Source organism: Rhinatrema bivittatum, chromosome 9 (genome assembly GCF_901001135.1).
Source record: "Rhinatrema bivittatum chromosome 9, aRhiBiv1.1, whole genome shotgun sequence".
Classification (NCBI taxonomy): Eukaryota; Metazoa; Chordata; class Amphibia; order Gymnophiona; family Rhinatrematidae; genus Rhinatrema; species Rhinatrema bivittatum.
The window spans coordinates 25,196,165-25,219,258 of record NC_042623.1 but is presented as its reverse complement, the minus strand read 5'-3'; the positions used below and the strand labels follow the sequence as shown (position 1 = coordinate 25,219,258).

The following is a 23,094-nucleotide window of genomic DNA, read 5'->3' as shown; positions in this document are numbered from 1 at the left end:
CTAACCCCGTATCATCCCTGGAGGGGGTCACCCGGGAACTCCAAGAATTCGGCAAAGTTGCGGGTCTAAAAGTGAACTTCTCAAAGTCTGAGCTCCTCAATGTGACCTTGAGTCCAGAAGAACAGCAGACTATCCGCAGCCAGTTTCCGTATAAATGGGCAAAAGCTCAGATAAAGTATCTGGGGGTGTACTTAACAGCTAGGCTCACAGATCTGTTTCACTTAAATTATACACCGTTACTAGATACCTTAACGACAGATATGAGCCGATGGAACAGACGTACGTTCTCCTGGTTGGGAAGAATAGCTATCACCAAAATGACAATATTGCCCAAATTTCTTTATTTGTTTTCTGTCCTTCCAGTGGGGATCCCCACGCCTCTGATCCGACGCTGGCAAAAATGGATATTTGATTTTATTTGGCGTAGACGCCCTCCTCGAATAGCGCGTCAGGTTTTATATAGTCCTAGGTCACAGGGGGGCTTGGGGGTCCCTAATCTTCTACGGTACTATAGGGCAGCTCAATTACGGGCGGTACTGAATATACACCGTAACCTGGAAGTCAAGCAATGGGTGGCGATTGAACAAGCTCTGTTGGGTCCTATGGCTTTGAGGGCCATATTTTGGCAACCCAGAGGCTCATGGCGGTCTGTTGGGGACATAACTTGGTCCCTACAGGTGACCCTGAACATTTGGAGGCAGAGTAGGCGGCAAGTAGTTGGGGACTACAAATACTTTTATCAAACCTCTCTCCTTTATAACAGATACATCACCCAGGTGGCGGCTTGGAGGAAGGCGGGTCTCACTACGGTAGGCCAACTGATGTCCCAGGGGTCGCTCTTATCCATGCAGGGCCTAATGGATATTTCTCCCTTTCGGTCAAAAGACTTCTTGGCGTATGCTCAAGTAGATCATTTCATTCAGTCCTTACGCCATGCCAAAGAATTACGACCCAGTCGCTCGCTGTTTGAGTCCTTAGTGCAAAATAGTGATCAACTAAAAGGTCCCATCTCTAAAATATATCAAGCACTTTCGCCAGCGAGTCAGGCAGTTAGCACCTTTGAGAAACAGTGGGCTTTGGATCTGGGAGAACAATTACAACCGCAATTTTGGGAGGCCATATTATATTTTGCTAGGAAGTGTTCTATTTCCGCGGGATTACGTGAAAATTGTTATAAAATGATATACAGATGGTATCTCACCCCAGATAAAGTCCACAAGATATATCCGAGTGCGGCAGATACCTGCTGGCGCAAATGTGGAAATAGAGGTACATATTTCCATATATGGTGGGACTGTCCAACAATTCAAAGTTTTTGGGATCTTTTATTTGCCTGGCTAAGTGACCTGCTCCAGGTGCCTCTCCAGGCGACCGCCATGATGGCCTTGCTGCATGTGTTCCCAGATGCCTTTTCTAAAACTCAGCAGCGTTTTTGTTCGCATACCTTTATAGCCGCTCGCACACTGATAGCAGTTCGGTGGAAAACCGACCAGGTACCGAGGATATCGGAGATCGTCGATAAATTACATTTATACTTTCGCCTGGCTTCTTTAACAGCTGCTAAATACGGGAGAATGGCCTCTTTTCGAGCAGCTTGGAAACCATTTGTGGAATATATTTCTTGTATGTAACTTGTGATTAGACTATGAGTTTAGAGGTTTCTGGAGATTTGGGGGTGGAGTGGAGTCAAGACACCATCTACATGGGGTAGGAGTGTACTTGGGGGAGTGACTTAGAATATGTCATTTTTTCTGGGGATTTCTGTTATAGACCAAATTGAGCTCCCCCCACCTAGGTGGGGTTGGGGAGGGAGGGGGGAATTGGGGATGTATTCTATATGCTGTATTCATACTGCTACTGTGATAATGTTATTATATTGAAAGTTAATAAAAGTATTAATTTAAAAAAAAAAAAAAAAGTTCCCATGATCCTGGAATTCTTACAGAATGGACTACAGAAGGGTCTGTCCCTCAACTCCATCAAGGTACAAGTGGCCGCATTGTCATGCTATGGCTCCAAGAGCGAGGGTGACAGCATAGCTTCTCACCCAGACGTGTCACGCTTCCTGAAAGGAGTCAAACACATTCGCCCACCACTAAAGTGGCCGATACCTCTGTGGAACCTCAATCTCGTTTTGGACTTCCTAGCGGGAACCGCCTTCAGACCCCTCCGAGGCCTGTCCCTTCACCTGTTAACCTTAAAGACGGTGTTTTTGCTGGCGGTGTGTTCAGCCTGCCGCATATTGGAACTACAAGCACTGTCCTGCCGTGAACCGTTCTTCAGGCTTACCCCGGAGTCCATCCAACTACGCACGGTTCCCTCCTTCCTCCCCAAAGTGGTCTCACACTTCCATCTTAACCAGACCATCTCACTATCAACGACAGATAGCTTGAAGAATTCAGAAGAACTCCGTAGTCTACGCCACCTCAACATTGGCAGACTCCTATCCAGATACCTGGAAATGTCAGAACCAGTACGAAAAACGGACCACCTTTTCGGCCTTCACAGCGGAAAGAGACAAGGGGAAGCGGCCTCGCGGGCAACCATCGCCCGCTGGATCAAGGAAGTCATCAAGGCGGCCTATGTAGAAGCTGGCAAGCCACCACCTCTACAGGTCAAGGCCCATTCTACCAGAGCCCAGGCAGTATCCTGGGCAGAAACTAGAATGCTGTCACCTGCCGAGATCTGCAGGGCGGCTACATGGTCCTCCATCCATACCTTCTCCAGATTCTACCGTCTGGACATTCAGGCTCGGGAGGACACAGCATTTGCAAGGGCAATACTAAGTGGGTCACAGGCAGCCTCCCACCCGGTTCGGGAGTAGCTTTTATACATCCCATTGGTCCTGAGTCCATCTGCTACACGCTAGGAAATGGAGAAATTACTTACCTGATAATTTCGTTTTCCTTAGGAGACAGATGGACTCAGCATCCCACCCTTGGCTGCCGTCTCGCATGGTCTTTCAAATGATTCAAGGGTAAGCCATGTTTTCATTTACCTAGGGCATCCACCCTGCCGGGTGTCGACGCTTTCCGGTTGAGTATACTGGCGGTCTCCAGCTATAGTCAATCAACCAGTTCAAATTAATCAAGTTAATCAAGTTTTAACATTTAACCAAGTTATGAAGTTATCCAGGTTAACCAAATTACTAAGTTAATCAATCAGTCAGTCACACATATATCCACAATGCTTTTCGAGGAGAATACTGAAGAGCTGCACTTCCTGCAGGGGTATATGTACTAGGGGCTGACGTCAGATTGAAATCTGATCCGTCTCCAACTGCTAGCAGGAGTACACTATACCCATTGGTCCTGAGTCCATCTGTCTACACTAAGGAAAACGAAATTATCAGGTAAGTAATTTCTCTATTGACTTTTTGATTCAGCATACTGAAATTTATGCCTCCTTGAAGCAGTGTTATGTCAGACAACTTTGCTGAACTCATGTCTTAACATCCATGGCCCTTGAGACTATTGTCGGTATGAACCATATTCATTATTTAGTTATTGAATCCAGGTTATCTTCATTCGCCTCTTGCAGAATTAGTGCTACTAAGCAAGGGAAACACATCTAGAGCACAACAAACACAAAGAAACCGGAGTGAAGGCAACTCTGCTATACCTCGGTATATAAAAAACGCTAAATAAATAAATAAAATAAATAAAGAGAAAATCAGGCAAAAAGTAGCAACAGTTCATATAATGATGGGTGCAGGATGTCCTCTGTGGTAAAGGCATGACTTCTGTGGCAAAGGCATGGAAAAGGCTTGATGGGATGATTTCTGAAAACCAATGGCATATTCAGATCTTTCAGTATGGTGCATTTCTTTGACATCGAAGCATAGCCTCCTAATTCTTTATTAAGTGAGATATGTGTGTTTTATGGATCTCTCAGAATACCATTGTGCAAACCCAATATGCAGAGCCATGTGCTCCTAAATCCAGAATCCCCTATGCAAACCCGGTGGTAAAAACAGTATGCTAAGGCAAAGACGGGTAAGATCTGGTGAGCCCACCACTAGGATGGGCAGCGCTGGGCAACCTAAGACAGCCAGGTACGGGTCATTCGGGATGAAGAATGAGTAGCGCTAATTCTTCAAGAGGGGAATGAAGATAACCTGGATTAAATAACTAAATAATGAAATTAGTGGAACAGTTTTGCACAAGAGAAGGAATGTGTATTTGTTTTTAACAGGCTTTGCATGAGAGACGCAAGCAGTTTGTGTGGAGCCAGCTCAATCCCCCCCCCCCCCAACCTAATAGCGCCCGTAACATGCAAATGCATGTTGATGGCCCTATCAGGTATTCCCGCGCGATTCAGTAAGTAAAATGTGCAGCCAAGCCGCACATTTTACTTTAAGAAATTAGCGCCTACCCAAAGGTAGGCGCTAATTTCTGCCGGCGCCGGGGAAGTGCACAGAAAAGCAGTAAAAACTGTTTTTCTGTGCACCCTCCGACCTAATATCATGGCGATATTAAGTCTGAGGTCCCGAAGGTTAAAAAAAAGAAAAAAAAAATTTGAAGTAGGCTCACGGGTTGAAAACCGGACGCTCAATTTTGCCGGTGTCCGGTTTCCGAACCCGTGGCTCTCAGCAGGCTCAAGAACCGACGCCGGAAAAATTGAGCGTCGGCTGTCAAATCCGCTGACAGCCGCTGCTCCTGTCCCTGTTTCTACCACCGGACCTAATTTGCATACTGAATCGCGCGCACAGGAGAGTGGCCTGTGCGCGCTCTGGGAGAGCGGGCGTTCTCCCGCGGACTTTACTGTATCGGCCCGTTACATAGGTGGTTTCTTTTGAATAGTGGCCTTGTAAAGGACAGGTTGGTTCCACCTTTTGTTTGCTCCAAATATATTCATTCAGGCCCTTGCTAATAACTTCTATAAATTTTGAAAGCACATTAGATAGCAGTTGAATATCTCTGAGCTTTGTGAATCAGAGAGATACAATTTGTCTATAAGTTTTATAAATAAATAAATAAAATAAATCTCCTATTACAGCAGAAGGCATTTGGGAAAACATATTTGATTGCTTTTTGCTTTCTGGAAGTCCAAACTGCTAGGGTGAATTGACCCCCTGGTGAATAAGTACTGATGACCATAAGGTTGGGGGTTTTTTTGTTTTTTTTTTTTTTTAAGATACTTCACTTACAGACGGTCAAAAATCTACAATCCTTCTCATTCATTGTACTTTTTTATTTCATCCCTGAGGAAATTTTCATGCTTTAAGGATTTATAATGCTTCTCCTACTTAGCCACGCCAACCCTTATGTATTAAAGTAACTGGGGATTTTGTTATAGTGATCCTTGTCTGGAAACCCTTATATTGATAAATGTAAAGTGTGAATACAGCATGAACTGCTGAAGTATGCCTAAAAGAAACCAGGGTTTTCAAGATGGGAGCAGTGGCATTAATACAAAATGAAGACTTTTGATTTGATTAAAAAGCATATTAAATCAAATATTTCAGACAGAAAAGAAAAGTAGTCTAATTAAAAAGAAAAACACACAAAAAAATCCCCAAAGAGAAAACAGTAGAATCCTAAAAGGAGTCTTGCTGATTCTGGTGACTTAATGGCAGCATCCCTTATTAAAGGAACCCAAGTCTTTACTGGGACTCTTTATACATTTTAGAAAACTTTCCTGCCAGACAATTCTGTTAAGATTGTTGTGTTTTAATCTCTAAACTTCATTTTTATAACCTACATATCAATTTAACCATGCTGAACAGTACGGGTTAAGGTCTTGCCAGGCTTCTCTAAATTTAATGGGATTCATCGAGATTTCCTGCTGCTGAGAGCTTGTTGAAGCTGACCAAGTATGAAACAATTATATACATTCTATTTATTTATTTATTTGATCTTTTCTTAGGCATCCAGTCAGATGAATCCAGAACAAGTGAGTTTTGCCCCTCTACCAGCAGATGGAGACAGAGCAAACTGATGTCACAGTATATATACCCCTGCAGTGACGACAGCCTGCCAGTATTCTCCATCTCCAGCAGATGGTGGACGTGCATCTCCCTATGGGAATTGCTTCATTTTGAGAGAGGAGAATTAAGGAAATAAATTGCCCTGCTGTCCTGCGGTGATACCAAATTGTCCTTCCTCCAGTTAAGAATTCCTGAGGTGATTTCCGTGATCCCTCAGATGAGTGCCTTGGTCCGGTCGCTGGTTTTCCGGCAGTGTGGACTTAGCTGCTTAAGCAGCTGAAAGGCAGCAGGTGCAGGAAACCAAGCACGGCGGTGATGGCACATGCCCTCTCCCCCTGCAGCCGGAGACCATCTCTGTACTCAGCCAGGTAAAGTTGAGCTCCGGTAATTTAAAAAAAAAAAAAAAAAAAAAAAAGAAGTAATATACAGAGATTTAGAAAGGAGGCTTTTATTGCATAGGGCTTCCTCCTTCCCTCAGTTTCCGTGCCCGGCGCGTCATTCCAACGCTGCTGAGCAGCCTCCTTAGGCTAGGCCCCGCTCCAAGGCTTTTTTGCTGCGCACCGTGTGGTAGGCCGCAATGGCATTTTGCGTGCCTTCTCAGGCTGCCCTCTACAGAATTGTCGGCTCTGCGTGTGCGTCTAGCTGTGCGTCCAGGTTGTTCACCCAGTTTTTGGATGCACAGTCAGGCCTTATAGTCTGTGCGTCCAAGTTACGCGGCACTGTAGTGGCTGCACGCTTACCTGTGTGCACAAATTGTACTGTGCACTTTAGTTTTTTGGGGAGCTTATCTTGGACACCTAGTTAGGTGCCTAGGTGTGGGTTGCCTAAGTGTTGGATGCCTAATTTTTGGGTGCCTAAGTTGGAAGTATATATAAATAAAAAGCTAGATGCACGCCTCCGGTCGCCTCTCAGCGCACTGTTGGCCATAATGGCGGCTATACCTAAGAAGCTGAAGCGCCTTTCTCTTTGCACTGCCTGTCTCATTAAGACATCTCAGCCAGGAGTGCCCACTCACTTATGCCAGAGTTGTTTGGAGCCTCAGGGAGAATTATCTTCCTCTGATTTCACTAAACCTGTTTCTTCCCGCCCGGATGTAGGTCTGGGTAAAGATGACTCAGGTGGAGTATCTGAATTTGGACCTCCCCTAACTGGTTCCTCGGCAGAGGACAGTAGCCTGGTGAGTATGCCTCAGGCGCCTCTTCGTTTGTATGCTTCTACTTTTTCTTGGGTAGAATTTTTCCAAGAGTTGCAATCTTTTCTTCAGGTGCAGTCTTCAACCCTATCCCAATGCTTTCAGAGCAGAGGTGCAGGTAGGAACCTTGTCTGGATCTTCTGTTAAGCATCAGAGTACTCCTAGAGCAGCAGTGGGACTTTCTGATAAAGATCCAGATGGCACAGATGATGGTGCCGATCCTGAATCTCTTAAGGATGGTGAAATTCCTCCAGGATTAGAACCATATAGCACTATGCTTTGTCTCTTTCATAAATCAGAGCTGGCAGTTGATCTCTCCCAGACCTTATCAATGCTCGGGGTTCCTGGGGCAGATTCTCACTCTGAGCCGAAGAGAAATCCCATTTTGGTTTCCTTGCATAAAACCTCTTCTCCCCCCCCCCCCCCCCCCCATGATGGAGGCCATTCAAGAATTGATTGATTTTGAGTGGGGCTGCCCCAGAGGCTAATTTCAAAGGGGGTCAGGTTTGGGAAGGCCTGTACCCTCTGGATCCAGTAGTGAGTGCTTACATTTTCCAAAGGTAGATGCACTTGTGTGTGCAGTTTCAAAGTGGACCACTATTCCCGTGGAAGGAGGAGCGGCCTTGAAGGATGCTCATGATAAAAAGATTGAGGGTGTCCATAAGCAAGCATTTGAATCAGTGGCAGTGACCTTGCAGCTCGCTTCTTGATGTTCCTCGGTGGCTCAGTCTAGTTTGCTTCTCTCCCAGGAGGTTGATGACTCTGAGGTAAGCTCCAGGGCAGTTAAGGAACTAGCTGCTGCTCTCTTGGCAGATGTGGGGTGTGGTTTGGTCTGCACTTCAGCCAGAGGGATGGCTTCTATAATAGCGGCCAGGCATCAGTTATGGTTGAGAAATTGGTTGGCTGATGCGACTTCCAAGGCTAACCTCACCAAATTGCCCTTTAACAGCTCATTTTTATTTGGTAGCGAGTTGGAGGAACTGACCAGTAAGTAGGGCGAATCTCTGGTTCCTTGTTTGCCAGAGGATAAGAAGCAGACACAGTACTCCTTCAACATGAGAGGTTGTGCTTGAGGATCCAAGCATTTTCGACCCTATAGAGGAGCAACCTTTCAGAAGACTCGACCTTTAGGTAGGTCTCAGTCTTTTCATCCCAGACAACCCAGAAGGGGGTGCAGGCTCGGGTAGTGGCACCTCCCGAGCCTCCCAATGAAGGTTTGCCGATCCACCCCAGGGAACAGGAGATGGGGGGATAACTCTCTCTCTTTTATCAGAGGTGGGTTGAAATCACATCGGATTAGTGGGTCCTGGATGTGATATGAGAAGGATATGCGATGGAGTTTTGCAGTGTTCCTCAGGATGTGTTCATGGAGTCTCCCTGCCACTTTCCCGCAGAAGAAGCAGGCAGTGGAGGGTAAATTGGAAGGATCCTCAATCTGAGGGCTGTGGTCCCAGTACCCACTTCTCAAGAAAATATTGGGCAATATTCCATTTATTTCATCATGCCAAAGGAGGAGGGCTTCTTTCGTCCCATCCTGGACCTCAAAGGTGGCAACCATCATCTGCGGGTGAAACATTTTCGCATGGAAACATTGAGCTCGGTTATAATGGTCTTGCAGTCGCTGCAATTTCTGACCTCCCTGGATCTGTCCAAAGCATATCTTCATATTTCCATCTAACTGGAACATCAATGCTTTCTGCGGTTTGCAGTTCTGGGGTGCCACTTTCAGTTTCGGGTGCTGCCCTTTGGTTTGGCCACTGCTCCCAGAACCTTTTCCAAGGTAATGGTAGTAGTTGCAGCAGAATTGAGAGAGGATGGAAACCTAGTACACCTGTAATCGGACAACCTGCTGATTCGAGCCAAGTTGCCAGAAGAGAACCGCCTGGTGACTCACAAGGTGATTTCACTGTTGCAGGAGCTTGGCTGGGTGGTGAACCTAGCCAAGAGCAGTCTTCAGCTTACTCAGTCACTGGAATACCTCGGGGTTTGGTTCAACATGAAGCAGGGCAAGGTTTTCCTGCCGGAAGCTCAAATTCAGAAGTTGCTAGGTCAACTCCGTATGTTGTTGAACACACTGCGCCCGACTGTATGGTCTTACTTGCAGGTACTTGGCTTAATGGCGGTAATCCTGGAAGTGGTACCATGGGCGAAGGCGCATATGTGTCCTCTTCAGCACTCCCTGCTGTCTCGGTGGAACCCGCAGTCTCAGGACTAATTGATTTGGCTCTACCTGCCAATGGAGGTCTCCTCCCAACTGCAGTGGTGGCTGCAAGCAGAGCATCTACGGAAGGGAGTTTCCCTAATCCCAATGGACTGGCTAGTACTGACAACTGATGTGAGTCTCCTTGGTTGGGGAGCTCACTGTCAGGAGCTGACGGCGCAAGGGAGCTGGAGTGCAGAAGAGTCTATCTAGAACATCAATCGGCTGGAAGCCAGGACGGTTTGGTTGGCATGTTTACAGTTTCATGACAGGCTGCAGGGTCGATCGGTCTGAATAATGTTGGACAGTGCAAAAACTGTGGCTTATATCAATCGGCAGGGAGGTGCCAAGAGCCAACGAGTGTTGCAGGAAATAGATCAACTTATGGAATGGGCAGAGGTGCATCTCCAAATTATGTCAGCCTTGCAGGCAAAGACAATGTAACAGCAGACTTTCTAGCAGGCAGAGTCAGACCCAGGAGAGTGGGCATTGTCAGACGAGGCTTTCAGCTGATTCAGGATCGCTGAGGTCTCCCGTTCCTAGACCTATTGGCGACTTTGCACAATGCGAAAGTTCCGCGTTTCTTCAGCTGCAGAAGGAAGTCATTGGGGATCGATGCCCTAGTGCAGGAATAGCCAGAAGACAAGTTGCTGTATGTCTTTCCTCCATAGCCCATGTTGGGCAGACTAATTCTAATGATCAAATGCTACAGAGGGATGGTGCTCTTGGTCGCTCCAGATTGGCCTAGGAGACCGTTATATGCAGATCTGCGGAGGCTCCTGGTGGATTCGCCTCTTCGACTTCCAGCGCACAGGGACCTGTTCTTCCCCAAGATCCAACTCGATTTTGTCTTATGGTATGGCCCTTGAAAGGGCTTGCTTACTGAAATATGGATACTCTGGAGCAGTGTTTTCCACCTTGCTAAGAGCTAGAAAGTCCTCCACCTCCTTGGCCTATGTATGGGTTTGGAGAGTGTTTGAGGCCTGTGTGAGGATTGAGGTACTCTTCCTTCCTTGGTCAAGATTCTGCTCATTTTGGAATTTTTGCAGGATGATTTGATTAAAGGCTTGGCTCTCAGTTTCTTAAAGTTACAAGTAGCGGCTCTTGCCTGTTTCAAGGGTCATGTAAATGGTGGATCCCTGTCTGCTCATCCTGATGTGGCCTGTTTTCTGAAAGGAGTGAAACATCTTCATCCTCCTTTGGGTTTCCGATACCCCTGTGGCATCTTAATTTAGTTTTGGATTTTTTGGCAAGCCCTACGTTTAGACTGCCACATACTCTGTCCTTTCAGTTGCTGACCTTGAAAACGGTTTTCTTGAGGCAATTTGTTCTGATTGTAGGGTTTCCAAACTGTAGGCCTTCTCTTGTTGGGAGTCATTTCTTCAGTTGACTCCAGGGGTGGTACAGCTGTATACTATTCCTTCCTTTTTACCAAAGGTGGTCACTAAATTTCACTTGAATCAGTCCATCTCCTGCCATCTCTGGACAGAGAGATGTAGCGGAGTATTGTTTGTTGCAGCCCTTGGATGTCAACATTATTGTCAAGTATCTGGAGGTTACTGAGCTTTTGTGGAAGTTGAATCACCTGTTTGTCTTTCATGGCAGTACTAGACAGGGAGAGGTAGCCTCGCAGGCTACAGTAGCTCTCTAGGTTAAGGAAGTAGTCATGGCTGCATACGTGGATGCTGGGAAGCCGTTACCTAGTCAGGTTAGGGCTCATTCCACTAGGGTTCAGGCGGTGTCATGGGTAGAAGTTAGATTGTTGTCTCCCGTCGACATTTGCCAAGCTGCGACATGGTCATCCTTACATACCTTTTCCAGGTATTATCGTCTGGATGTTCAGGCCCGGGAGGAACACGGCTTTTGCATGTGTGGTTTTGACAGGACGGTGGTCAGCCTCCCACCCTATTTGGGAGTAGCTTGGGTACACTCCATTTGTTCTGGATTCATCTGACTGGATGCTAAGAAATGAGAAATTATTACTTACCTGATAATTTCCTTTTCTTTAGGACAGTCAGATGAATCCAGCTTCCTTCCCTTGGCTGCCGAATGATTGCATAATGATCCTCCTGTGTGCCTACGTGTTAAAGGGATTACTGGTAAGTGTTACTTCAGTCCCTAGAGACTAGTGTTGTTACATTCTTGTTTGAGCTCAGTGTTGCCTGTTGGCTGAATTTTGCAATGGTTATCTGTTTTTAATCAAGTTTTTTTGCTAGTCTGCCCACAGTTGCTTTTGAAGAAAATACTGGCAGGCTGATGTCACTGCAGGGGCATATATACTGTGATGTCAGTTTGCTCCATCACCATCTGCTGGTAGAGGTGCATAACTCACTTGTTCTGGATTCATCTGATTGTCCTAAAGAAAAGGAAATTATCAGGTAAGTAGTAATTTCTCAATATTTCACCTTTCAGTCACTTCAGAGCGTACCGTAGGCACTTAGTTGAGTATTGATCGGTTTTCAGTAAACAGCTCTTTTAAATGGTTGCAAGTTATGCAAATCCATTTTATATTTATTTAGCATTTTCTCTGATTCAGTAGAGGAGAATCCCAGTGACAGCTGGACATCACAGAATGCAGAGGAGCCTTTCGAGGCCTAAAATGATACTGTAGTTCCCTTCTGAAAACCTAGAAAACTTTGTTTAAATAAGTGTTAAAGGAGAGGAATTAAAATGTCTACTCAAAAATAAGATATTTTGGAGGGTCGCATTTCTAAAAGTATCAAGTTAAACATAAATTTTAGATTCTTGTTAACGTCATTGCAATTGTAAATTTGTATTTATTTATTTGTGTCCATTTGATGTTCTGCCTTTTCATAGGAAAGGCATAAAGCAAATCACAAAGAAAGATGTGAATTGTGGTACATATGATCTGGGGGAGGGAGCAAAGGGGACATAATATAAAACTGGTAACTGAACAATGCCAGACTGTATAAGTAGCAATAAACAGTGTACTGTAAGTATAAAACAAGCACAGTTCCCAACTGAATCATACTACACACAAGATAATCCCTATGCGTGATCCTCAGTCCATGCAGAACGTATTTGATATTTTATAAGCCCACATTACCCAGCAAATTGTTCTTTCTGAATCTAAGGAATTTCCTCATTCAAATTAATAACAAATCAAGCTTACTATAAGAGTGCCCCAGCGTATATCTTACATCAAGGGTAGGCAGCTCCAAGCCAGTTGTATTTTCAGGATATCCACACTGAATATGCATGAGGTGCATTAACTCCATTCCATTCAAATTATTTATTTAAATTGAATACATCACTTGTAGAAAGGTTAGCCAGGTAGTTTACAGTCGTAAACGTACATAATAAAATAAAATACTGCACACCCAGACAGTTTAGGTAACACTAGTCTAAAACAAAACACCATGGGCAACAGTATGATACAGATAACTGGGCTACACATCACTAAGGCTAGCTTATCAAGAAACTCCAGCCTGCTCTGATTGGCATTGCCTCACATGAAGAGTTAAATGCTTGGTTAAATATCCAAGATTTGATAGCCTTCCTGAATTTCAAATAGTTTACCCTGGCATGGAAATACAGTGGGAGAGCATTCCACAGCAGAGGAGCCTGATAATTAAAAGAGGACTTATGAGTGCTCTCCAGCCTAATTATTGTGATAGAAGGAATCTGCAAAAGACCTTTTTGGGACGATCTAAGAATCCTTATGCATATTCATTGTGGATATCCTGATAATCTGATCGTAGGCAACTCTGGGCACTCAAGGCCCAGAGTTGCCTACCCCAGTCATACATGAAAATTAGGACAGCTATTTGTCTGACTATGGACCACAAAGCAATAATCAAAAGTCAGGGATCTGCATGAAGATTGTCATGGACTAGCCTAATATGTGAGCACAATATTTATATTTATTATTCAAATCTGTTTTATGGGAATGGAAGCTATGCAAATAAACAGCCAGCCAATCAGAAATCATAGCTACCACCTTGTCATTCACACAAGCTTGCAATAAAAAGAAATGATTTTTGATGATCCCTAATTGTATATGCTGCTTTTTGCAATTGGCACTTTTGAATGAAGACTTGAATTAGAAGCAGGTTATAATTATTTCAGACTCTTGTTCAGACTTCAGATCATTAGAAAACATTAATTAGAATAATCTATCCTGGTTATCCATGTAAGGCTTACACATGCCTCTTTACTTCTCTGCTCCCTAGTGGAGCACTTGTTATCTCTGCATGGGTTTCCTATATCCCCTTGCTCTCATCTTTTTCAGAATATGTGTGCGTCATTCCTTTCTGCTTACCTAGTGAGACACTCTGTATCTTTGCATGGGATATACCACCTCTTTACCTTTCTCTTCTCTTGTGAGATTCTAGGTCAGGGGTGGCCAATTTCAGTCCTCAAGAGCCACGAACAGGCCGGGTTTTCAGGATATCTTCAATGAATATGCATGAGATAGATCTGCATGATCTGCTTTCATTGTATGTAAATCTATCTCATGCATATTCATTGTGGATATCCTGAAAACCCGGCCTGTTTGTGGCTCTTGAGGATCAGACTTGGTCACCCCTGTTCTACGTATCTTTGCATGTGATATTACCATCTCATCTTTTTCTTCTCTGTTGAGACTCTAGGTATCCATATTGGGGTATATCATCTCTTTACCTTCCATTTCCCTAGTGGGACTCTAAGTATGCATGCATGGGATATTTTACCTCTTTATCGTTCACTTCCCTAGTGAGATATTGTCTTTGAATGGGATATACCACCTCTTTACCTTTTACTTCCCTAGTGATTCTCTAGGTATCCATGCATGGGATGTATCACTTCTGTCACTTCCCTAATGAGACTGTAGGTGTCTTTGCATGGGATGTATCATCTTCACTTCCCTAGTGAGATAGTATCTTTGAATGGGATGTACCACCTCTTTACCTTTTACTTCCCTAGTAAGATTCTAGGTATCCATGCATGGGATATTTTATCTCTTTGCCTTTTACTTTCCTAGTGTGACTCTAGGTATCCATGTATGGGATGTTTCACTTCCCTAATGAGACTGTAGGTGTCTTTGCATGGGATGTATCATCTTCACTTCCCTAGTGAGATAGTATCTTTGAATGGGATGTACCACCTCTTTAACTTTTACTTCCCTAGTGAGACTCTAGGTATCCATGCATGGGATATTTTACCACTTTATCTTTCACTTCCCTAGTGTGAGATTCTAGGTAACCATGTATGGGATGTATCACTTCTTTCACTTCCCTAATGAGTCTGTAGGTGTCTTTGCATGGGACATATCATCTCTCTGTCTTTCACTTCCCTAGTGAGATATTGTCTTTGAATGAGATATACCACCTCTTTACCTTTTACTTCCCTAGTGATTCTCTAGGTATCCATGCATGGGATGTATCACTTCTGTCACTTCCCTAATGAGACTGTAGGTGTCTTTGCATGGGATGTATCATCTCTCTATCTTTCACTTCCCTAGTGAGATAGTATCTTTGAATGGGATGTACCACCTCTTTAACTTTTACTTCCCTAGTAAGATTCTAGGTATCCATGCATGGGATATTTTATCTCTTTACCTTTTACTTCCCTAGTGTGAGATTCTAGGTATCCATGTATGGGATGTATCACTTCTTTCACTTCCCTAATGAGTCTGTAGGTGTCTTTGCATGGGACGTATCATCTCTCTGTCTTTCACTTCCCTAGTGAGATATTGTCTTTAAATGAGATATACCACCTCTTTACCTTTTACTTCCCTAGTGAGACTCTAGGTATCCATGCATGGGATGTATCACTTCTTTCACTTCCCTAATGAGACTGTAGGGGTCTTTGCATGGGATGTATCATCTTCACTTCCCTAGTGAGATAGTGTCTTTGAATGGGATGTACCATCTCTTTAACTTTTACTTCCCTAGTGAGACTCTAGGTATCCATGCATGGGATATTTTCTCTCTTTACTTTCATTTCCCTAGTGAGACTCTTAGTATCTTTGCATGGGATGTATCACCCCTAACACTCACTCTCCTAATGAGACTGTAAGTGTCTTTGCATGGGATATATCACCTCTTTACCTTTTTCTTACCTAGTAAGATTCTAGCTATCCATGCATGGATTATATTATCTCTTTTTTCCCCCTATTGAATCTTTGGGTAGGCATGCGTAGATTGCATACTCCTATATATCTTTCTCTTCCCTAAGTTTAATATAGGAATATATGCAAGGGCTATGCATCTTATCTTTCGCTTCTAGTGGGCTTCTGGTATCCATGCATGAATTACATATGCCTCTTTACCTTTCTTTTCCCTTGTGGGACTTCATTGATGGGTTACACCATATGGTTTTCCTTCCTCGGTTAGGACTTTAGTTATCTAGATATTATATATATATATATATATATATATATATATATATATATATATCTCTTCTTAACTTTGAATCGCCTGATTTCTCTTGTCTTTTTGCAACTCAGATGTCATTGCTTGAATAAATCATAATCCTATAAAAAAGAGAGATGGCGATTTGAGGGAGTAGGGATCGGGTTGGAGTCACAACAAGGAAGGTGGTGGTTGGGATATGAAGGAGATGGCTTGGGGTTGGAAATAAAGATGAGAAGGTTGGGTGAAGGAGAGAGGTGCAAGGGAGGGTGGGTTGAATGTGGGTGAGATAATATGTAGACCATTTAGGATCTGTGTTGAGAAGTTGGTGTGGGTTTATCATGCTCTCTGACTGCATGGTTTTAAATAATTGTTATCTTATGCCCTGGATGCGCCATCTCTCTTTTTTATAGGATTATGATTTATTCAAGCAATGACATTTGAGTTGCAAAAAGACAAGAGAAATCAGGCGATTCAAAGTTAAGAAGATATATATATATATATATATATATATAATATCTGGATAACTAAAGTCCTAACCGAGGAAGGAAAACCTTTTTTTTTCTTTTTTTCTTTTTCTCTCTCCCACCTGTTACTATTGCCTTCCAGTACCCTCCAGCCCTAATTCCCCACCACCAATGTAGAGAGCAGCGCCGGATCTGCATCCAATTGAACATCCAGCTCAATTAGGGGTAGCAACCGCTGCAACAAGCAGGCCACACCCCTGCCCCATACTCTTACCCACCCCTGGTTTTTTTTTGTTTTTGCTTTTGTTTTTTTTGGAGGGCTGTCTTCTCCAAAACCCCCCCCCCAAAAAAAAACAGGGGTGGGTAAGAGTATGGGGCAGAGGTGTGGCCTGCTTGTTGCAGCGGTTGCTACCCCTAATTGAGCTGGATGTCCAATTGGATGCAGATCCGGCGCTGCTCTCTACATTGGTGGTGGGGAATTAGGGCTGGAGGGTACTGGAAGCCAATAGTAACAGGTGGGTGAGAGAAAAAGATTAAAAAAAAAAAAAAAGATAAAGTGCGTAGCTTGCTGGGCAGACTGGATGGGCCGTTCGGTCTTCTTCTGCCATCATTTCTATGTTTCTATGGATCTAGATCCACAGAGCCCCAAAATATCCTGTAGTTTAGTAAAAGGCTTTCCAAAAGCTCATAAGCATTTTACTCCAGATGTTATGCTCACCAGAGTGCTTATATACTAGTTATGCTCCTGGTCAGACAGACTGATTTTGGTGAGTTTAAAAGCAATAACAATATAAAGAATGCATATATAGATACTTTATTTTTCTACCTCTCATTACTAATTACCAAGATGATTAGGATGAAGTCAACATTTTGTTTTCATTCTAATTCTCATCTCCTAAAAATCTGCATTTGAGGTTACAACCCTTCAGTATACCTCACAAATTGTGTATTCTGGGTATTATGTACAAGTCTTTGCCTTTGCTTTGACAGAAAAGGAAGTTTGTGAATATACATGTTATTTTTAATGTTAAAAGGTGCAACCTTTTGTAATCTAAAATTCCAGTTTTTAAATTTAGATACCCCCAAGGTAGAAGCTTGTTTTCTATTTTGACAAACACAAAAAGTTCACCCACAGATGAGAATTTCTCTGCCTCCAGTAAATGTGCACTGTGTGCTATTTATACAGTATAGTACTTTTGCAGACGGGAATTCCTCTACATCTAATAGGTTGAATCTGTACTGCTGATACTTTTGCCAGTAGTGATTTGCCAGCATTAAAGTTTCCAATCGTTTTCTTTAATGTGCCAAACAGCTGGTTTTGAAGCAGTTGGAGTGCGAGGAGCAGATCGTGGGCAAGGCAGCAATACCACTTGAGGACGCGGTCAAAAAAGAAAATACAGGGATATATTTCGAGCAAATATGTAGGCAGGTAATCCTTGCCTATATTTTCTATATATATATATCATACTTTCCTGTATATATACACATCCTGTACATATGGCACAAAGTATTGTCCTCTTTCTTTTTGGTTTTATTTTACTAGAAAACTATGGAAAAACTATCTTTCATGGTTAGAAAACCTTTGGAAATGTTTTAAATAAGTTACAAGGCCTGTTATGAATTGTTTAACTCTGTGGGTCAGGTATACTAAGCATTTATCCCATAAAGATATAATGGGAAAAATCTTAGTAACCTGGTCCTTTATTTTCTCTAATCGACTGAAGGAGGAAGTCTCGCAAGGAAAGTGGGTAAACTATATGCCGAACTCAGCATATTTTTTTCAAAATGTTTTGAATTTCTTGCAACCAATTTTTGACTGTTAAATCATCTCTGGTGAAAATAGCAATGAAAGTACACCAACAGATTTAAGCTAGGCGCTAACTGATGTCATCATTAAAAAATGTCATCAGTTAAGCCCGTGGTTTCCAAATCTGTCCTGGAGGATCCCCTAGCCAGGTGGGTTTTTAGCATATCCACAATGAATGCGCAAGAGATAAATTGCCTGCTGTACCTCCCTAGCATACAAATTTTATTTCATGCAGATTCATTGTGCATATTCTAAAAATTTGACTAGCTGGGAGTTCCCTGGAACAGATTTGGGAACCTCTGAGCTAGGCAACAATTTGTGTGCCATGATAATTATTCAACTCCAAGGTTTTGGGTCATCAAGGATTGTCTCCCATTCATGTGTCTGTGGGACTATTATTTGGTAAAGTGGGTCCTAAGTTATGGGATATACATTGTTTGCACCTTCAGCCTCGTAAAAGTTTGGATACTGTGTGACTTATAAATCCTGGTCTACTTTATTTTATTAGAATTTGAAACAATCCCTTTGCTAGTCATGGATAAAAGTCATAATATAAAATAGTGAGACCTCTTTGTTGCCTGTGTATAGCTATTCAGTGTCTTCCAGTCCATTATTTGCTAGGTCTACTGCTTTACAGTCACCTCTTTCTACACATCTGATTACCGAACAGTAATATGGATTATGAGTCAACATCGGATCACATCAGCTTCTTCAAGAATCCTCCTGCCCTTTGTATTTTAGGAGGAACCACATGAATGGTTTCATGATATTTACTTGGAATATAGTTCAACTTCATTGTGATGTCATAAAACACTTTCAAAACAACTTTGCAATTGGTTAGAACTGTAACTGAACAGCGGAATTTCTCTTTGGTTCTGTAGGCTTATTTATATGGAGCCATCTTTGGGTATTTCTCAGAACTGTTTTATACACCTATTATTTTATTTTTTTTAAATTTAAATGAACTTTTTCTGTTGATAAGCCATGACATGAATTAGCCATGATATATGTGTGTGACGACATCCAGCAGCACCGAATGGACTCATCTCTCCTAGCTGGTAGAACATTTTAGCTCTACTGAGCAAGTATGGGAATCCCTACACGGGTGTTGTCTCATGAGCTGCCTCAGTCTTTTTTTGCCCCAGCACAGCGCAAACGTGTATTCATTCTCTCCATATTTTTCTCTTCAATCTTTGTTTTTTCTTCAAAAATGTACTTTATTTCTCTTTTCAGTTACCTCACTGTCCCAGTAGCACCCCCAACTTTTCAGAGCTACTTAAAAAAAAATAAAAATTTTATTTACCTCCTCAAGATGTCTGGCAAAAAGAAACCAACAATACGTGGATTTAAGAATTGCATTTGTGGCAAGATAATGTCCATTACAGATGGTCATGAACTATGCTGCCATTGCCTGGGACCAGGCAAACTGCTATAATTAGAGATAGATGTCCCCATGCACACAATGCACTAGGGCATATAAAATGGAGGAACTGTGTAAGAAGTCACAGTTGGTCCTCTTCCTGTAGTGCAGCATCATCTGCCTCGCCAGGAAAAGAGTTGAGTAGCAGCTCCTCAGAAACTCCCCCTTCGGTAAGACAGGCTGAAACTTCGGGGTTGAGTAGTGCTGACCCACCTACTTCCAAGAAGAAGCGATATCACTCTGTGAAGCAGCCTTCATTATTCTCAACTTTGACACTTAAGTCTTGCATGCATGATGCATTGACACCGGAAATGCATGGTGCTTCATCGCATGGCACACAGCACACCAGCACCATCAATGCTGAACCATGGCAAGTTGAGCCATCAAAGCATGTGACCCCAATGAAACCGAAGCATCCAGCATCATCGAAGAATAAGTCATAGGTGCCACCAAAGCTAAAAGCCTCGATGCCATCGACACACCACACAATGCTTCGAGCCACAGACTATGGACATCATGTCAAATTACCAATATAGCTTTATGCAGGTTGCCCGAGATCAGGAGCAGAAAGAGATACAATACCTCTACCTCCTCTAATCACTAACAAGATTACACCAACAAGATTACTAGCAGAAAGCTCTGGCTTACAGATATCAGATCCAATATGTTCTCTGGTACCTCTTACCTCAACCAGGCCTCCAATTCAAGGACAAAAGCCTAGTTTATGAAGAAGATGTTCTACCACCCATTCCAGGTCATAGGACACATTAGCCATTTGACCAAGTAGCTCAGCTGTTGTAGAATTTCTTTACCTCTTTGGCTAAACAGAAAGAAGATGCTCTCTGTTCTTTCCTCTACAGTTTTACTAGTGCCCTCCCACAGAATAGAGTCCCTATATCCCCAGTTTGGGTGAATACATCATCATAACCCACTAGGAGGTGGTTCTTCATCTCATTCAATTACAGTGAAGTCCAATCGTTCAGATGTTGTCCACCAGGGCCATTCCCCTCCAAGATTATTGCAGGATACCCCCTCCACTGATGCAACATCTTCAACATTGGAGTCCTGGATTAATGTTCCTATGCCCTTGGGTTTGGAAGAGGAATCAACAGAAATACCCTCTGACCCACTCCCAGAACCTCCAGAGTATTCCTCTCTCTCCCGTGAAAGACCTTATTCAAAATCTTTAGATAAATTGGGAACAACGCTTGGAGGTATGTGTGCAAAGATCTTTTGTCTCACTCAAATGTTGGACACTCCAGCAGAACCAGCAGCTATTCCAGTTCACAATATCCTGTAACAGCTGCAAATGAGAGTGTGGGAAAACCAAATCTTTTGTGCCCCTACAGCAAGAAAGTTAGACCTCAAATATGGAGTATAAAAATCACCAGGTGTTGCGTCGGAGGTGGACCCTTGGGCCAATGTGGGATTGACGCAACCCGTATGTAAGGACCTATGGGTCTTCACCATTAAAACCTTATGCATTCTTCATAAAGCAGTACATGGGGAAAAAGTGGAATGGCTGAACGCCGCAATACAGGTACACACACCCCAAAGAAATTTAAGATCTGCCAATAAATAGATCCTTTTCTCCTTCTCCCAGTTCTATTACCTTGTTTCATTGTAACTGCAACCCTGATGCACCAGTTATAGTTTTATTGTTCTATGCACCCCTTGTTCTAATGTAAACTGGCATGATGTGATCTGCTCATGAATGCCGGTATAGAAAAGACCTAAATAAATAAAAATAAATAAAATAAAGGCTTACTATCTATTCCCTCGATGGTTTCAGCAAAATTAACTTCAGTGAGAGAAAGAGCTTTATCACTTGCTGCCCCAAAAATCTGGAATAATCTACCAGTCGAAATTCAACTAGAAACAAATAGAATAGCATTCAGAAAAAAAGTCAAAACATGGCTTTTCCAATGATGGTGACAGTAATTGTGAAACAAAAAACTAAATGCTAATAAATGCGAAGTGAAGATGTCAGTCACAGTGTTGAATGTTATTGTTTATTTGTCTTTGTTTGTTGGGCCATTTTTATAAAAAAATTGTAATGAAGCTTTTAATTTTTTAGCATTGTCGGTATATTGTCTGTAATCAAGATTTTGTTATAAATGTTTTTATGAAACCATGTAAACCGATATGACAGTCCCCACCAAATACCAGTATAGAAATTTTAATAAATAAATAAATCAGCAGGTATAGTGGGCTGGAGCTTCACCTATACCAGCCCTCGTTCCCCTCGAGTAGAACCTTTGGGTGCTGGGGCCTGCAGGACTTAGGTGGGCCTCGAGGTTAGTTAGAGATGAGAAATGATTCAGCCCAGAGACAGCAGCCGGTAGATGGCGTAGTCCTACCCTGACCTGGATTCGGTAATGGAACTCAGGCGCCAAAGGAACAATGAGTAACTGGAGGCGCTCAAGCAAAGAAAGGCCTAAGCCTTGTTAAGTCCATGTCCAGAGGATAGGCAAGAGAAGGCGTCACTGACTGGCTAGGATCAGAGCCGGCGGCAAGTGGAAGTCGTGGCAAGCAACGTAGAACTCTGGACACAGAGAAGTCTGTAGCGTAGTCGTTCAAGGCAATGGTCAGGGCACGGAGAAGGCAGGCGTAGTCAGACGTAGCAGAGGTCAGGACGCAGAGAAGTAGAAGAGCGGTCAGGCATGGCGGAGGTCCGGGGCTGGAGAGAAGCTGAAGAGATGTCAGGCATAGCGGAGGTCCGGGGCTAGAGAGAAGCTGAAGAGTAGTCAGGCGTAGCGGTGGTCAAATCCAAAGAGTCAGTCCAACACATAGACGAACCGGGAACCACAGGAATCAGGAAAACAATGAAGAGACGATTCTAGGATCAGTAACGAGTACGAGGAGTACGAGGAGACCTATTGCAAAGGCAATGCTAAGGAGCGAGGCCTGAGCTTTTTTATGCTGAAGAATCTGACGTCCGGGTCCGCGGCCAGGTTCCTGCCGCAGGCCCTTTAATTGAACTAATGATGCGCACGCCGAGGAAGGGGTGCGGCGCCGATGGCGGCGTCTCTCCGCGGGCCATGCGGAGATGCCCGACGAACAGGGACATCTTGGCTGGCAGGGCCAGAGGCACCAGAGGGAACCCAAGGTTGGAGCTGCCAGCAAAGAGGAGCCAGGAGCTGGAGTCCGTCTGAAAAGGTGAGAGGGCCGCGCTGTGGGGCTGCCGTGTGCGGTACGCGTAACAGTACCCCCCTCCTGGAGGTCGGGGTTTGTCCGGATGGGCACGGTGGAAGTTCAAGAGGAGGGTCTTATCCAGGATGTTTCGAGCTGGCTCCCATGAATTCTCTTCGGGTCTGTATCCCTCACAGGAATGGAGGTATTTCCATCAGCGGCCCCTATGGCGGATGTCTAGGACTTCGTGGACCTTGTACATCGTGTCGGTTTCTGCCACCAAAGGAGGTGGCTCAGGGGCTTTCCGGGCAGGCCAAGACATGATCACAGGCTTTAAAAGTGATACATGGAATGTATTGTGTATTCACAGTGTAGGAGGAAGCCGAAGCTGGTATGTAACAGGTCCGATGCGTCGGGTAACAGCGAAAGGACCGATAAATCTAGAAGCAAATCTCTGCGATGGAATTCAAAGTCAGATATATCTGGTACTTAACCAGACTTTCTGGACAGGAAGGAATTCAGGAGCTGAGCGACGTCAACTGTCAGCAGTTCTCTTGGCCCGGGAAGCGGCCTGACGCAGGCGAAGATTTG

The 23,094-nt window shown here is 43.7% G+C and overlaps 1 protein-coding gene across 6 annotated transcripts in view; it reads left to right on the top strand.

Annotated features, from left to right (window-relative positions):
* Nucleotides 1-23,094, top strand: part of NRF1 (nuclear respiratory factor 1) — a 336,328-nt gene that overhangs the window by 155,418 nt on the left and 157,816 nt on the right. For all 6 annotated transcript variants that reach the window (XM_029615700.1, XM_029615701.1, XM_029615698.1 and 3 more), the window contains exon 9: nt 17,457-17,573. In XM_029615700.1, the coding sequence (XP_029471560.1) occupies nt 17,457-17,573 (117 nt within the window). The remainder of the gene's footprint in view (nt 1-17,456; nt 17,574-23,094) is intronic.